The sequence below is a fragment of the Podarcis melisellensis genome (assembly GCF_964234715.1).
Source record: "Podarcis melisellensis genome assembly, chromosome: 12".
Lineage (NCBI taxonomy): Eukaryota > Metazoa > Chordata > Lepidosauria > Squamata > Lacertidae > Podarcis > Podarcis melisellensis.
Genome location: NC_138544.1, coordinates 49,036,817 through 49,052,496, shown reverse-complemented (window position 1 = coordinate 49,052,496; position 15,680 = coordinate 49,036,817). Strand labels below are relative to the sequence as shown.

General features: G+C 43.9%; 1 protein-coding gene across 7 annotated transcripts in view; it reads left to right on the top strand.

Annotated features, from left to right (window-relative positions):
- Positions 1-5,046, top strand: part of DPP6 (dipeptidyl peptidase like 6) — a 492,205-nt gene extending 487,159 nt beyond the window's left edge. For 6 of the 7 annotated variants that reach the window (XR_014173292.1, XR_014173293.1, XR_014173294.1 and 3 more), the window contains exons 25-27: positions 50-123; positions 2,273-3,430; positions 3,903-5,046. Coding sequence is in view for 1 of the 7 variants with exons in the window: in XM_081931638.1 (XP_081787764.1) it covers positions 50-123; positions 2,273-2,419 (221 nt within the window). In the remaining 6 variants the exon portion in view is untranslated. Of the gene's footprint in view, positions 1-49; positions 124-2,272 lie in introns of all 7 variants that reach the window. The other variant, XM_081931638.1, reaches the window with a different exon arrangement.
- Positions 5,047-15,680: the final 10,634 nt, after the last annotated feature.

Below are 15,680 nucleotides of genomic sequence, written 5' to 3'. Positions count from 1 at the left end.
AGTTTTTATTATTATTCTGGCACTTAATGATCCTAATCTGATTTTACAGAGAAAATCCACTTCCAGCACACTGCTGACCTCATCACACACCTAATTAGGGCAAAGGCTAATTACAGCTTGCAGGTAAAGTATTGTTATGTGTTTATGTTCTTTTCATTAATGCACATTATCTGCATAGGCAACTTTGCATTCAGTCAGTGCGGTGCTTTATAGTGAAATTGCAGTGGTGTACTTTTTGACCACATGGACAATCGTGGCTCTTAGTGGCTGCCAGAGATTGATAACCCCACATGGCAAACATGCCATAATATGGAAAAGTGGAAGTTGGGGCATAGAAACCGGCTGCTATAAGGAGGAGGATCAATAGGCATGTTCTATTCTGTGGTTTGCCTACTGAAGGATGCAGTTTTAAAAGCCTCAAAGCGGCAAACTCCACAACTATACCAATAAAATAGCAAAAGGGGAGGAGCAAGCCATAGGAGATAGCTGTTAGGGGTGCACAAGCATCCCATAATATGTCCAAAAAGGGTGGGAGGGTTGTGAATGTTCAATGTATTAAAAAAGACCTCTGCGGTCCTCTCATTGATTTCCCCCCTCTGCTTCCCACTTCCCCAGCCCCAAAAGACCCAAAATCCACCTTTGGGTCCAGAAAAGTGGGAAGCAGCAGTGGCATCAGCAGGTACCCCCAGAGCCCCAACACAGAGTATTTTCCAGTCCCAGAATCCTTGGAAGAAAGACAACAGTGCTTGCCCCACAGGAGAGGGCCTTCATCCTTCATGGGAATGGTCATAAACAGGGTCATTAACCAACCAGCCCCAGTTCTGTGCCTGGTGGGAAAACACACTCTCCCACTGGGAGCACCTCCTCCCTCCAGCAGTTTCCCTTTAGCCAGATCCAAAGGTAAGTCCTCGTCTAGACTTCATTTGGCTTCCTGCTACAGCTGCCCAGTTAGGCCAAAGGAAGCCTGAGACAAAGAGGTGGCTGTCCAGTTGCCAGTTATTTCGACTTTCTGACTTTCTTTCTTTCTTTCTTTCTTTCTTTCTTTCTTTCTTTCTTTCTTTCTTTCTTTCTTTCTTTCTTTCTTTCTTTCTTTCTTTCTTTCTTTCTTTCTTTGTAAATAAGGCCCTAAATTACTTTATCCATAGACTTCTTGTCCTTCCCTTCCATGGTTTCCATATTTACCATTGAATGTTGCACATTTCACATATACTATTCAATACATTAATTTTAACCTATTTATCTTAATAATTAATGCTGTTGCTCATATTTCAAACCCTGCTTGCATTTTCATCTCACTATAGTAGTTCTTTAGATACTCAATAAAAGGCTTCCAGTCCTCAGTGAATTTTTCATCATTTTGGTCTCTAATCATTGCTGTTTATCTTGCCAGTTCCACGTACTCCATCATTGTCAAAAGCCATTCTTCCTTTGTTGTAACCTCTCCTCCTTCCATCTTTCAGCATACAGCATTTGTGCTGCTGTCGTTATATACATAAAAATGTTAACCAACTCTTTGGGTACATCATTATCTATAATTCCTAGAAGAAAAGCTTCAGGTTTCTTGGGAATCATCAACTAGAACATCTTTTTAATCTCATTATATATCATTTCCCAATAGCCCTTGGCTTTTTTTACAAGGCCACCACATACAGAAAAAAAGTTCCTTCTGTCCTTTTACACTTCTAACACATACTTGACTTTGTTTTGTACATTTTGGCTAACTTTTTTTGGTGTTAAATGCAGTCTATAAATAATCTTCATATAGTTTTTTCTTAGAGTGTTACAAGCAGTAAATCTTGGGTTAAAGGTAAAGGTAAAGGGTCCCCTGACCATTAGGTCCAGTCACGGACAACTCTGGGGTTGCGGCGCTCATCTCGCTTTATTGGCCAAGGGAGCCGGCATATAGCTTCCGGGTCATGTGGCCAGCATGACTAAGCCGCTTCTGGCGAACCGCCGACCTTCTGATCGGCAAGTCCTAGGCTCTGTGGTTTAACCCACAGCGCCACCCGCGTCCCTAAATCTTGGGTTACTCTTCCACAACTTCTTCCACGAAGACATCTCTATATTATGTCCCACATCTCTTGCCCAATGAATCATTGCCGCTTACTTCATATTTTTTTGTCCTCATCATCTCTGCGTTTAGCCCAGGGGATAGCAAAGCTGCTCTGGATTTGAGAGGATGAGTTGGATATTTCTCAAGGTGGATTTCAACTCCAGCTGTGGCACATCTTTACCTGTCCACCTGCTCACGGCGGCCTTCCTTTCTTTTCAGATATACCCCGATGAAGGTCATTACTTCAACAACCCAGCCCTGGAGCAGCACCTGTACAAGTCCGTGGTCAATTTCTTCGCGGAGTGTTTCAAACCCCAGGACAAACCCCCCGTAGTATCAACGAAAGAGGAAGACGATGAGGAATAACCCTTCAGGCTTGTGCTCGTGAGCACAAGGCAGTTTATAATAAATAATAATAATAATAATATGCAACTGAATCTCTCTGTTTCCCCCCCGGAGAAAGAAGCATTACATGAGCATGTATTCAACAAAAACTGAAAAGGAGAAGCAGTCCGCCTGCAGCTTGTACTACATCATGACTCTTTCCTGAACGGGAGAACATTTAAGCATGAGGAACTCAGCAGAAACTGCTGTTCAAAATGAGAAAAAGAAAAGAAAGGATCTTCTTGTCTTCTCTTGCCACAAAGTGACTTCTGGAGTAAGATGCTCAAATCAGGAAACTGGACTTAGAAGGAGATTCCCCCAAGATGACTATTAAGCAAACCCCTTTGCATTGAAAGTATTCAAGCGGTAGGAATGAAAAACCCACCATCCGTCTGTGTTAGGGTTCCCTTAGTTAGCGCCTCATTGTCTCAGATAAGACTACCAACCATGGAATAAAGATTATAGCACAATTATTTTTCCAAGGTACCAATTTATGTGTTGTTTGCCCATTGTCCTCTGCATTTCGGAGAATTGGTCGTTGCTACAGAACTGCTCCGCTAAGCAGAGGTTTCCTTTGTAGCAAGCCCTGCTGTAGTCACACTAACTTTTAATTAAAGTTCATGCACTGTATAGGTCTTTCTGTATATAGTGTTTATCTGCCACTTCCTTTTCCTTCGGCCTTGTACTAATCCTTTAGCTCTGCAATGCATTCTGGGTAAGGGGAGAGGGGAGAAATTGCTTAAAAACAGTAGACTACATGGTGTAGGGTCCCCTTTCTTCCTAAAACATGCAGGAACTCTCTTCCTGGAGATTTCTTTAAGGCACTGATTACAACTTAGCTTTTTGGGTCTTGTTAACATGAAACAGGCTTTTAAGCAATCTGTCCAATGCTTTAAAAAACAACAACCCGAAGTCGAAATGGGGCAGGGGAGGGGCAACGAGATCTGCCTGACAGTTGTCACACCACATAGTTTAAAGGCCTACCAATGCAAGGTCAAGAACTGCAGCTGTCAAGCAAAACAGCAATCTTCTGGTCCTCATTGTTGTGGAGAATGGGTGGAGCAAATCTGGGGCATCTCTTTGGGACCTAAAGCAGGGGTCAGCAAGGTTTACCTTGCCTGGGTCAGTTCACTCCAGTGGAGATCCCTCTGTGGGCCAGATTGTGTGTGTGCCTGCGATTTCCGGTGTCTGTGCCTGCGCAGATGCACTTTTCAGCGCCGCAAAAGCGAGTCCCCGTGCCGCGCTGGTTTAGTACAGCGCACGGGGTCTCACCAAGTGAGCGGCTTGGTTCGGGGGCATCTCAGGGGGCGGTTAAACAACCCCCGTGGGCTGCTTGTGGCCCATGGGCCTTAGGTTGCCGACCCCTGACCTAAAGGGTCAGATTTTGACAGTGTTTAGAGGCTAAGATTTCCTACCTTGCTATGTCAGCTGCCTGGCTAGATCAAAGCACGGGTTGCCTACTCAGTTGCAATTTCTTCTCTCCTAACTCTTCCGTGGCTCCAACCTGTGTTGACTGTAATCGTCCCAAATCTGCAGATATTACCATCACAATAACGTATGCATTTTAATCAATGCTAACAAAAGTGCTTTTTTTTTTGGTCTTATCTCTTGTTGTGATGCTGAAACCTAGGTTTTGGAATTGCAAGTTTGCATTTCTTTTTTCCTCATTGGCTTCTAAACTCAGCCCTCTTCCTCTCTACAGTTCCCTCCTATTCCCATGCCCCAACCCCTGCTCGCTAGAGCCCTGGGAGAGACAAATATATTTCAAACCATTTTGAACCCCCTCACACCTTTTCTTCTTCCTTTGTCTGTTTTGGCTAATGTAAATTATTCTGACCAAATGTACAGCTAGTATGAATACTGTATAATTCATTTTGTTGTATATAACAGGAATGTAAGTCTTTGATTTGTCGAGTCTCCCTCCCCGAGTCCCTTCTGCAATCCAGTATTATTACGTCTTGTGTTCAGCATGCATGCAATAACACTTGTTTGTTTCTTAAGACCCCTTAGAGGTATTCATTCGAACTATATCAATTGTGCGATCCTTTATTATTATTATTACTATTATTATTATTATTTGGACAGCTTGAATGTCAATGCCAATTTCTACATTTTTACATTGTGGCTGTTGGTAAATTGCCCATCCCAGGCAGCAGTGCGACACAGATCACTTTCGCAGCATTCCTCGTTTTCCTCTGTTTTGTTTTAGGTTCAGTCTGTTGGCTGTTGGTGGTAATTAGATCACCATGGGAGATAATTCCAGTGTGGAGTGAGGACATTTCTCTTCTCTTCTCTTCTCTTCTCTTCCCTTCCTTCCTTCCTTCCTTCCTTCCTTCCTCTCTCTCTCTCTCATAATTTATCGTTCATCAGAATTCACATGAACAGGGATTGCAGAATAATGCTGCTTCCTCCGGCCAAATTCCAAATAGACCATGTGAATGCTACAGATGTCCAGGTTTCAATAATCTTTTTGTGGCTGGTATGCCTGAACTGAATTTGAGCAGAGGAGCTCACTGACTGCTCTGTTCGTAACCTTTTGTAGAGGGAAAGCCCAGGTGCGCCATAGTAGTGTTTGTTCATCCATAAAATAAAGCATTATTTTACCACCAGGTTGCTGTGCTTACTTTTTGTTCCGTAATAGGTGGCCGTTCATAGAAGGCACTGAAACCATCCTTGACCGTCTGCATTGTGCTATATGCCTCCATTTGGTGTGACAACTCTCCTTAAGGAGTCTCAAAGCAGCTAACATTCTCCTTTCCCTTCCCCTCCCACAACAAACACTCTGTGAGGTGAGTGGGGCTGAGGGACTTCAGAGAAGTGTGACTGGCCCAAGGTCACCCAGCAGCTGCATGTGGAGGAGCGGAGACGCAAACCCGGTTCCCCAGATTACGAGTCCACCACTCTTAACCACTACACCACGCTTCCCTGCTCCTCCTTTGCTGCTTATGGTGATGGGGGCATCATTACAGGCCCCAACTCTCACTCACATTTTCCCCACACTGAGTGCCATTGACATCAAGGTCCTTTGATCCATCTTCCGCTTTCACTTTGTCACATACCTTCTGCACCAGGGATAGTCAACGTGGTGCCCTCCAGCTGTTTTAGACTACAACTCCCAGGACCCCGTCCCTTGGGAATGGGAGAGAAATGTGATTTAGTTTGCATTTAAGAGCGAACCTGCCAAATGCATTCTCAGAAACAATAAGCCAAGTGAAACACAGCTACCCTGCGAAATTCAAACTTCTCCCAATTCTGCAACGCTGTTCTCCAAGCCAAGTAAAGTATATATAAATGCATGGACATATAGAAGCATAGATTAGTGAAAATAGTGTGCAAAAGTGCATTATATTATTATTATTATTGTTGTTGTTGTTTAGTCGTTTAGTCGTATCCGACTCTTCGTGACCCTATGGACCATATATTATTATTACTATCATTTATTAAATTGGTATACTGTCCTTCATCCAAAGATCACAGGGTGGTTTACAATATAAAAATACAAAATTGGAACACAAAACACATAACAATAAAGCAAAAAGCAAACAACTAACCCCTCTTCCCACAAACACATTTAAAAGGCCATAGGTTGCTTAATCAGCCAAAGGCCTGGTTACAGAGAGCCATTTTTGCCTGGCACCTAAAAATATGTAATGAAGAGTTTTGAAAAGCAGAGTAAATAGCATTGGGGCTAAATGAATCTGGGGTCTGATTCAATATCAGAGAGCTTTTTGAGATCTGTAAATTTGTGATTTTCCAGTCTGTTGAATAACTAGCTATTCCCTTCAGACTGAGCCATGCAAAAATAGTAATTGGCTGTAATAGTTCTAATTAGTAATACATTATTAATTGTGCCCATTGTATCATCATTTAATAACTTCTCTGGTTGTTAGTGTGTGTCAGATACAGTGACTGGATATTAGTGTTTGGTACAATCAAGGCACTACTGGGAAAGGACTCTCTCTCTCTCTCTCTCTCTCACACACACACACACACATATATATATATATATGCCAGTAAACACCCTGTCAAGATCAGTTGCCTCAGTGGGTTAGCAAAGTTTCTTGTTCATTCAAGAGCAGTGTGACTGGAAGAAGACAGTGTGCTGTAGAAAGGGCAGACAGCAACAAAACGCAAAATGCAGCCCTGGCTTTTTTCCACCCACCCTCACCTCCCCAATGAAACACTCATGTGAGATACAGCAAGCTGTTCCTGCCTCTTGTCTGTCTAGATGCAAAGAGCATCATTCATTTGCTTCGGGCTCCAATTCCTGCTCTCTCGCGCGCGTTCATCGACAGCCCAACCTGTTCCTTGCGATTGTAGCATCTGTCATCCACACAATTGAAATGCAATCTGCTCTGGGTATTTGAACTGACACACAGTTTGTACAGGAAACATGTAGCATTGAATATTCTCGTTACCGGCTTCCTGCAGCAGAGACGTGGCAGCAGCATGTGTGACATGAACACACCCGCACATTTTTTCCCTAGGATTTCAAATGTTGTTGGACAAAGGAATGTAGGACTATAGACATAAAATCCACACAGAAACATATCATTGCTTGTTTCAACTCGCTTGTGGGAACAACTCAAGAGGCTGTGAAAGAAGGAAGGTTAACAACAGAAAGAATTAGAGGAACAACCAGAAATGACTATGAAAAGCAGTAGAGATATGAGATGATCAGAGCCCTCTGAACTTGAAGCATGGGAAGTCCTATTTAAAAAATTATAATTTGGCAGAATATTTGGATTATTTGATATGTATATGTATAATTTGGAATATTTAATGTGATTTGATTGGATTGTTAAAGTGGAAAATTGACTTTTTTACAAAAAGGAATGTAGGACTATAGGGAGCTGCCTTATACTGGGGAAACACAGTCAGATGGGTGGGATATTATTATTATTATTATTATTATTATTATTATTATTATTATTATTATTATAGCAGGCCATTTGTCATCATAGCTCAATATTATCTACACTGACTGCCAGGGGCCCTTCAGGGTTTTAGATCAGGAACCATTTCATCCCTGCCTTGAAGATGCTGAGAATTAAACCTGGGACCTTTCTCATGCCACAGACAAGAACTAAAAGCCTTCTAGACCTGAATATCAAATATATATGGATTTTATGAAACAAAAAGGACATCCTCTTGCCTTTCAGCTAAGCTCAGCATAGGAAAACAAGCTGGTGAACTTGGGTTTCCCTTGGAAAGGCCAGCTTACAGGGAGCTCTCTGATTAGTGAACCAATAGGGAACACATGTTTCCAAACACACCTGTGTCTCATTCAGACACTCTCCTTTCAGTGAAGATCATGCTGGGGCTTTGCCCAGGATGAATGAGCTTGTAAGGAAACTCACCTAGGAGCTTGCAGTTTGGCCAGTGCTCTGGTCAGTTCCCTCCAGCTGCTGTTCAGGGTGAAAGACCTTAGAAGACAGAGCTGCCCTGCTAGCCCATGGCCTTCCAGGTGTTGTTGGACTACAAAAACCCATCAGCGCCAGCCAGCATGGCCAATGGTCAGGATTATCTGGAAGGCTGCAGACTCCCTACTTCTGTGCTAGGTATAGCCATGGAACAGACTCGGATGAAGGACAGATCAGGAGAATGGGTGAGGTTAAATGATTTGCAATGCTTTATGACTTCCACACCAAACATTTAAAGCACCCTTATGCCATTTTAACAGTCATGGCTCAGCACTCTGGGGACTGTGGTTTGTTGCAGGTGCTGAGAGTTGTTAGAAGACCCTTAATGAATTTGGGGTCCCACGATTCTTTGGGGAAAACCATAGCTTTTTAAGTGATGTAAGTGTACTTTAAATGCATATGACCTTAACAGGGCAAGGGAAGGACAGTTTGGGAGGCTTGTAGATGCAAGATGGTGAGAATAATGGGAAGTGAAGAACCATGCATGCCACCTTGAGCACCTTGAAGAAAAGGTGAGATATAAATAATAACAGTAGAATTCTAAAATTAGCTGATTCCAAACAGTGTGGCTGTTTATAGTTCCAAATGAGAGTATTGTTTACAGTCTAAGAAGTAAACAGCCTTGTTCAGTTGGCTGGGTGGGTATGTAAATACTTGTTCTATATTAGATTGATACATGTATTTAGTTAACCTGTGTTGCATATGTTTAAATCATGAAGGCTCCCCTCCCTCCTATACCACCAGTCTCCTACAAATCTATTTAACATTAGTCAGTTTCCTTCTGAGAAAATAGACCTATTTGTGATTTTTGTTATTTTTTGGTGCGTCTCAGTCCCTAGCGAGGGCACTGTTCAGATGTTTTACTTAGCCCATTGAGCAGGTCTCCTTAAGCCTCTTTCTGTGGGATTTCTGCCCTCTGATAAGGTTTTTAGCCCATTGCACTGCATCCCTTAATAAAGGGCAGTGCCGTCATCCCATTCTGGATGGTCTCTTGCAAATGATACTTTATTAAACTCTACCTTTGAAGTGGTTGGTTGACTGGCTTCTGCCGAGCCGAGCCACTGAATAATTAAAGCAATATTTGTGGGGTTTGCGCCGAAAGTCCTAGCAGCTGTGGCATGTTTTGATATTTATGAAGCCAGATAAATTATGCATTGGCCGGTGCATTGAGCTCAGCGTGACACTTATTAATATTGGAGTTCTGGCCACGACAAGCTACCATTCATTTAATTTTACCCCTACTGCGTTGCAGGGATGACGGGTGTCTATTGCTGGACTTAATCAACCTTGCCGGAAGGTTTCGGCTCCAGCTCCTGGGACCTGGCAGGATTTAAACTGCAGCTCTGCGACACCTTCTTGCAAAGAGAGAAAGAAAGAATAATCATTTTTAAAAGGAATCCCCTCCCCTTGGCAGTATAATGTCTGTTCGTGACATTTAGGAGGCTGTTTTCAGTTGTGCAGAACTGAACGTGTCGGGGGGAGACCAGGTTAGAATAACAACTAATTGAGCCAGTTATTCAGTCTTCCTAAGCATTCCTAACTACCCTTTCACAAGATGCCCAAGCAGGTTAGTCAAGATGATCGACTCCTCTGGCTAATTCTTATCTTCATGATGCAACATAGCTCAGGCCAGCCATAGGGGATTTGTCTGGGAATATTTCTGAGCAACCAGCCCCTGTTCACCCAGTGATGCTTCTAGGGGTGGCTGAGGGCAACCCTAACCTCACTGAGCCTCTTAATATCCTGCTAGGTGATTTGGAGACATGACAATGGAGCACTTTTATGGGTCTGAATTTACACGTCCATGGTTTTCATGCACAATTGCAGAGATTCAATAAGGACAAGCTGGTTTGGTTTTCTTGCGAGCTGAGTTCTTCCTCCAATGGCTTCATTTACTAGCTGTATTTAGTCCATAGGTCAACCTGTGGGTCCCCAGATGTTGTTAGACTACAACTCCCATCATCCCTGAGCTCTGGCCTTGCTAGCTAGGGATGATTGGAGTTGTAGTCCAACAATATCTGGGGACCACAGGTTGAGAATCGCTACCATTTGTCAACTTCTGAATGGGGCATCAACTGTTTGTCCACAAACCCTCAGTATTGGGGGTGGGAAGTGAGGGAATCCTGAAATATAAGGCAGTTTCTGATTCGCCTTTAAAACTTTGTGCAGTAAGGAAATGGAGGGCCCAGTGTCCCCAGAAACACAAAGCCTGCAGCTATTTAGTGGTCCAGCAACTATTCCCATCTCCTGTGCTAGTAAAACTTTAGTTTGCTTTGGATGGATCAAGGGCTTTCTTTCCTGGAGCTTGGATGCAAGGAGGAGGCCTGTTCTCACAGCCTTCTAGGCAGTTCATCTCCCAGCTTGCTCCAAGGAAAATACAGGAGGTGGCGAGGTGGCCACAGCTGAGGAACATTGCTCACATGCAGACAGTGGCCATAAAAAGCAGGACACAGGAGCGATGAGGGGGGAGTCACCAAGAAAACTAAGAGCGGAAGGGAAGAGAAGCGGAAGGAGTCAAAGGGGAAAGACAGAGAACCTTGGCATTTCCCATGTTTCGCAAGGGCCATTGTGCCACAGGCAAACAAAATCCGTGTGTTTCAGTTTCAGAGAACCTTGCAGATAGGAGAAAAGGCAGTGAAGGCAGGAAGAAACTGGATTGGCTGCAAGTAGAATCTGAGGCAAGGGAGCATTTCTGGCTGTTAAGCCTATAGGGATCCAGGAAGAGACCAGTGTGGGACGTTTAAGGGGACCACTAGGCGCTAAGAAAATAGGGGGTAGCTAGGTAGGTAAGCCCTACACTATGGAATATGCTAAGGAATTCTAAATATATAGAATATATAGAATATGCTAAAGAATTCTGTAATTGCCAATTACTGTAGAATATAAAAAACTAATCCTGTGACAAAAATCTAAGCCCCCTTGGTATACACTAATCATAGACTACCTACAATAGTCTATGACACAAAGAGTCAATCTAGGACCCTGAGGGTCATTGGGACCAAAAGGGGGGGATTTCCTACGCATAACAATGATGAGCCCCTGTCCTTTTTGCCTTCATAATCCACCCTCCATTCCCCATAACACTTTTTCATCTTGTGCCGTAATTTGCCACTGTCTCTTTTTCATAGAGATGAACTCAATTGTGTAAGGCAACACACTTTACCACCAAAGAAAGACTAGTCACATTGCAGTAAAGCAGGCGTAGGCAAACTCGGCCCTCCAGATGTTTTTTGGGACTACAATTCCCATCATCCCTGACCACTGGTCCTGCTAGCTAGGGATGATGGGTGTTGTAGTCCCAAAACAGCTGGAGGGCTGAGTTTGCCCATGCCTGCAGTGAAGCCAAACAAAGCACTTTCTTTTAAGGACTGCTTTGTTCCATTTCATTTCTAGGCGGCTTAACTGGGCAAAGGCCAATTGTGCCTAAGGCCAATTCATCGATGCTCCCCAAAAGGCATGCAGTAGCAATCTGTTTGGGTAGAATAGGCACAAGTTTCTTGAACCTGCCACCACAAAATAACATCTTGCAGATTTGCAGTCATCTGGGAGCAGTGTGGGACATTCATGTGGCTGGCAATGGCCAGTGAGACAAGAGTTGCCATTTGTTTCCTTATCTATATACCCCTGTGCTAACACGCATATTGGAGGAATATGTGTTTGGGTCTTTAGCTAAGAGTCAAGGTACACCACAGGGCAAATTGTGCCTAGAGGAGGAGGAATTAGCAGAAACGCAACAGGTGAGAGTTTAGAATGAAATAATTTGCAGTTTATATATATTTAGAAAATATTAGAAGGATAAATCTAGATGCCAGCACGAGCTGGCCTATCGGTCCAGACACATAAACCGTTGGCTAGTCCAAAATCGGTTGCATCTGCTCATTGTCTACAAATACTTTTTTTATCATGGCTGTGAATCAAAGTCTGTATATCTAGCAAAAGTGTTGTGGTCACTTGACACTTTGTGGTCTGCACAGTGACTCTCTCAGGTCCAGAAAATGGATTCAGCAAAACTAAACTACCTCTACCGGGATGTGAATGGTATTTATAACTAAATAGCTGAATGACACTAATTTTACTCAGAAGACAATAGGGAGTACAATGCATCACATCATAATAAGTTGTGGGAGGAGGGAAACGTTCCTTCAGAATAACTGGAACCAACATCAATGATAAAGCTGCGAAGGAAACTATCCAAGGAAAAGTAGGCAACAATTACCACATGAAGGAAATGAAGAAGTAACCACGCATATCAAGGTAATGAAATTATCCAGTGCACTCACTGCTAGCTAACGAAATTGCCTGCTTGAGTATATTGTCTAAGCAGCAATGCAAATCCACTGTTGGTTGAATTATCTCTGACACACGAATGTTGCACCAGTGATCAAAGACCAAGAGTCGCGTTTCACAGCACTTGAGCAGAGAAAGACATGGCAGAATTATATTAGACCTACTCCAGAGAAGACCCTAAACCACAAGGCTAGAAGTGTGGTTAGGTTTCTAACCATGGCGGGTGGGGTTGAGGTGGCCTCTAAATTGTCTGCACCTAAGGGACTGACCACAGAAACCACAGCTCTGTGTCTCCGGCTGGTGAAGTTGCATAAGCAACTGTCTGAAGCAAAGTCTCACAGCGATGAGTTAATGATATACCCCACCACCACCACTTATAAGCATCGCCTATAGCGGGACATGGAAGAGCATGATGGAAGCGGTCAGGTTGTGGAGCAAAGAGAACTCCACTGTGCAGGCAGACATCACAACCCGAGTCTGTGCTGGCAACATACAAGAATCGGCCCGGATCTGTGCCACTCGTCTTGGAACGAAGACAGCATGGACAGAAATCTCACAAACACTCAAACAGTTGCCCAGGCTCTTTTCTACCAAACTTTAAAAAACCTGTATGGTTTTCATTTTCTGTTCCTCTCCAGTTTCTGAGGTTCTCATAGACCTTTAATTAAAATATAGAGAACGCCTACATTAAAACATCCATAATTAAAATGTGTAACAAACAAGCTCATTAACACAGCATGACAGTTGACACAACAGTCAAGGCAGGTGGGAAAGGGAAGACTGTCTTCCCAGGTACTGCAAGCAAAGGGACATTGGGCTTTATTGAAAACCAGCCCGGCTGGATCAGAGCAGGAGATCCTTCCAGGCCAGCAAAACCCCAGAACCTGAGACCAGGGTTCAAATCCTTGCTCAGACATGCTGCTCAGTGGGTGACCTTGGGCAAGCCACAGTCATTCAGCCTAACCTACCTCACAGGGTTGTTACTCTGTGAACCATCCTGAGACCTTCAGGTATAGGGCGGTATAAGGTAAAGGTAAAGGGACCCCTGACCATTAGGTCCAGTCGTGACCGACTCTGGGGATGCGGCGCTCATCTCGCTTTATTGGCTGAGGGAGCCGGCATACAGCTTCCGGGTCATGTGGCCAGCATGACTAAGTCGCTTCTGGAGAACCAGAGCAGCGCATGGAAACACCGTTTACCTTCCCCTCCAGAGTGGTACCTATTTATCTACTTGCACTTTGATGTGCTTTCGAACTGCTAGGTTGGCAGGAGCTGGGACTGAGCAACAGGAGCTCACCCCATCACAGGGATTCGAACCGCTGACCTTCTGATCGGAAAGCCCTAGGCTCTGTGGTTTAACCCACAGCACCACCTGTGTCCATAGGCCGGTATATACATTCAATTAATAATATTAGCAATAATAAATAATAATAATAAATAAGTGGGATGGGCAGAATCATGCATGTCACTTTGAGTTCCTTGGAGGAGAAGGTGGAGATAATTGCAGGGGGTTGGACTAGATGACCCTGCGGATCCCTCTACAATACTATGAAATAAAATTGTATGGGTCGGGTAGCAGGTGATGGTGGGTGAGGCCTCTCTGCTTAGTCATGAGTAAGCAGGTCTGGGCCAGATGGACAAATGGTCTGACCTGGAACAAGGCAGCTTCCTAGGAAAGGATGAAGTATCACTTAATTTAGTACAGCTAATCAAGATCCACTTTTGCAAAACCGTTGCATACTGAAGAGGGAAAATATGCCAGGTCAGAGACTTAATTATTATTTGCGTTTTTATCTCATCCTTTGTCCAAGGAGCTCAAAGCAGCCTTTCAAAGTGAGTTCGACTGAGAGAGAGTGCATTGTGGCTGATCAAGGATTTGTGCCCAGATCACCCTGCTCTAAGGCCTGCACTTTAACCACTACACCATACTACCTAGGATGCTCATTCCTCCCCTCCCCTTTCCCTGGCCTACACAGAAAGGCATTGTTGCTTCTTCTGAACATCTGACAGTCTGGCTTCTAATGAGGACATCGCTACAGTCCTAATTAAAAAATAACTGGGGCTCTGTCTGCATGTGTGCCACTGTTTGCACATGGCCACCTTTGCTTCCGCTCTCTGTGACCCTGCAGCTTCCAAGCTCTGTGTCAGCTCCAGCAGGGCGGGCAGAGAGCACTTCATCAAGACGTCGGATTGCTGAAGGGTGATTTTTATGGATATAATGACTAGTGCCAACTCCAGCTGAGATAAGGAGGCTTTCAGTTCCATCACAAAGCTTTATTCCTTCAGTCTTGCACACACAGGGTCTCTCTTCAGCTCCATTTTAGATGCAAGATGCGCCTTGTAAAAAACAACAACTGCAAAGGCAAACTGGAAGCTTCTTAAACCGAGGAGCAATTTGTAATGCTATCAATTCACTGAGTGTTGCTGCAGTCCCAGTTTTGATGTTTTGTTGTGTCTCTCAGAATGCAGGCATCACTCCCCCTAGTGGAAAATGTGAGCCATCATTTTTTTAAAAATCTCTCTTTCCTACCTAAATACATTTAAGATTTAGTTCCAAAACCACTTTTGCTGTAACTCACCCCACACCAAAGGGGAACAAGCTCTGTTCGAAGTTCCCCCAAAGTAGCAAAGAAAATCAAAGAGAAAGTAGACAAAATGGCAAATTGATATTAACCTAGTGGGCAACATACAATCGGTGGCTGACTTGGATACCATGGCATCCTGTGGGAAGCCAAAATGTGGTGCCCTCCCCAGCCCTCGTGCTGCTTTCCCAAATTAGGTAACTAGTTAGTTAGTTAGTTAGTTAGTTAGTTAGTTAGTTAGTTAGTTAGTATACTGCCCTATACCCACAAGTCTTGAGGCAATTATAGTCTTGAGGCTATAATAAGCCTCATGTAAGCCTTATGTATTTGAGACACAAAATACATAAAAATTAAAAAAAATAAAATAAACCCCTTTCCCCCAACACACTTCAAAAAGGCAGATAAGGAGGTACCCAGCTTTGGTATGGAGGTGTGAGGCCCTGGCAGCGTCCTAGAGCCCTCCTTCCTCCTTCCCAAAGCTGGAAAAGTGCCAACGAGGGCTGGATCTACACTCAACCTTTTATCAGAACGATATTAAAAATACCATTCCAAAACATCAAGACAGAAAAAGTCCCATTCCACAAAGTCTACCTGGTTTTTGGAGGGGGGTGTTGCTCTGCAGCGCCCTCTGGCGCCACATTTTAAGAACACGTTATCAACATTAAAAATGAACGTCACATGGCTATATGGTTATCAGAACCATTCCTGAACTCTTTCTTTTAGCGTTAAAAAATGTGAGTGGAGATCCTCCCTAGGTTTTGGGAAGGAGGCGGGAGGACTCTAGGACCCTGTCAGACCCTCGTGCCTCGTTCCCCAAGCCTGGTGTCTCACTTACCGGGCTTTAAGATGTATGCACCCTGATCTCACACCCCTAAATCCTAGATCAGATGCAAAAGTGCAAGGAGAGCTCCTTCACCCCTTGGTGGGAGGTCATCAGTGATTAGCTTAGAA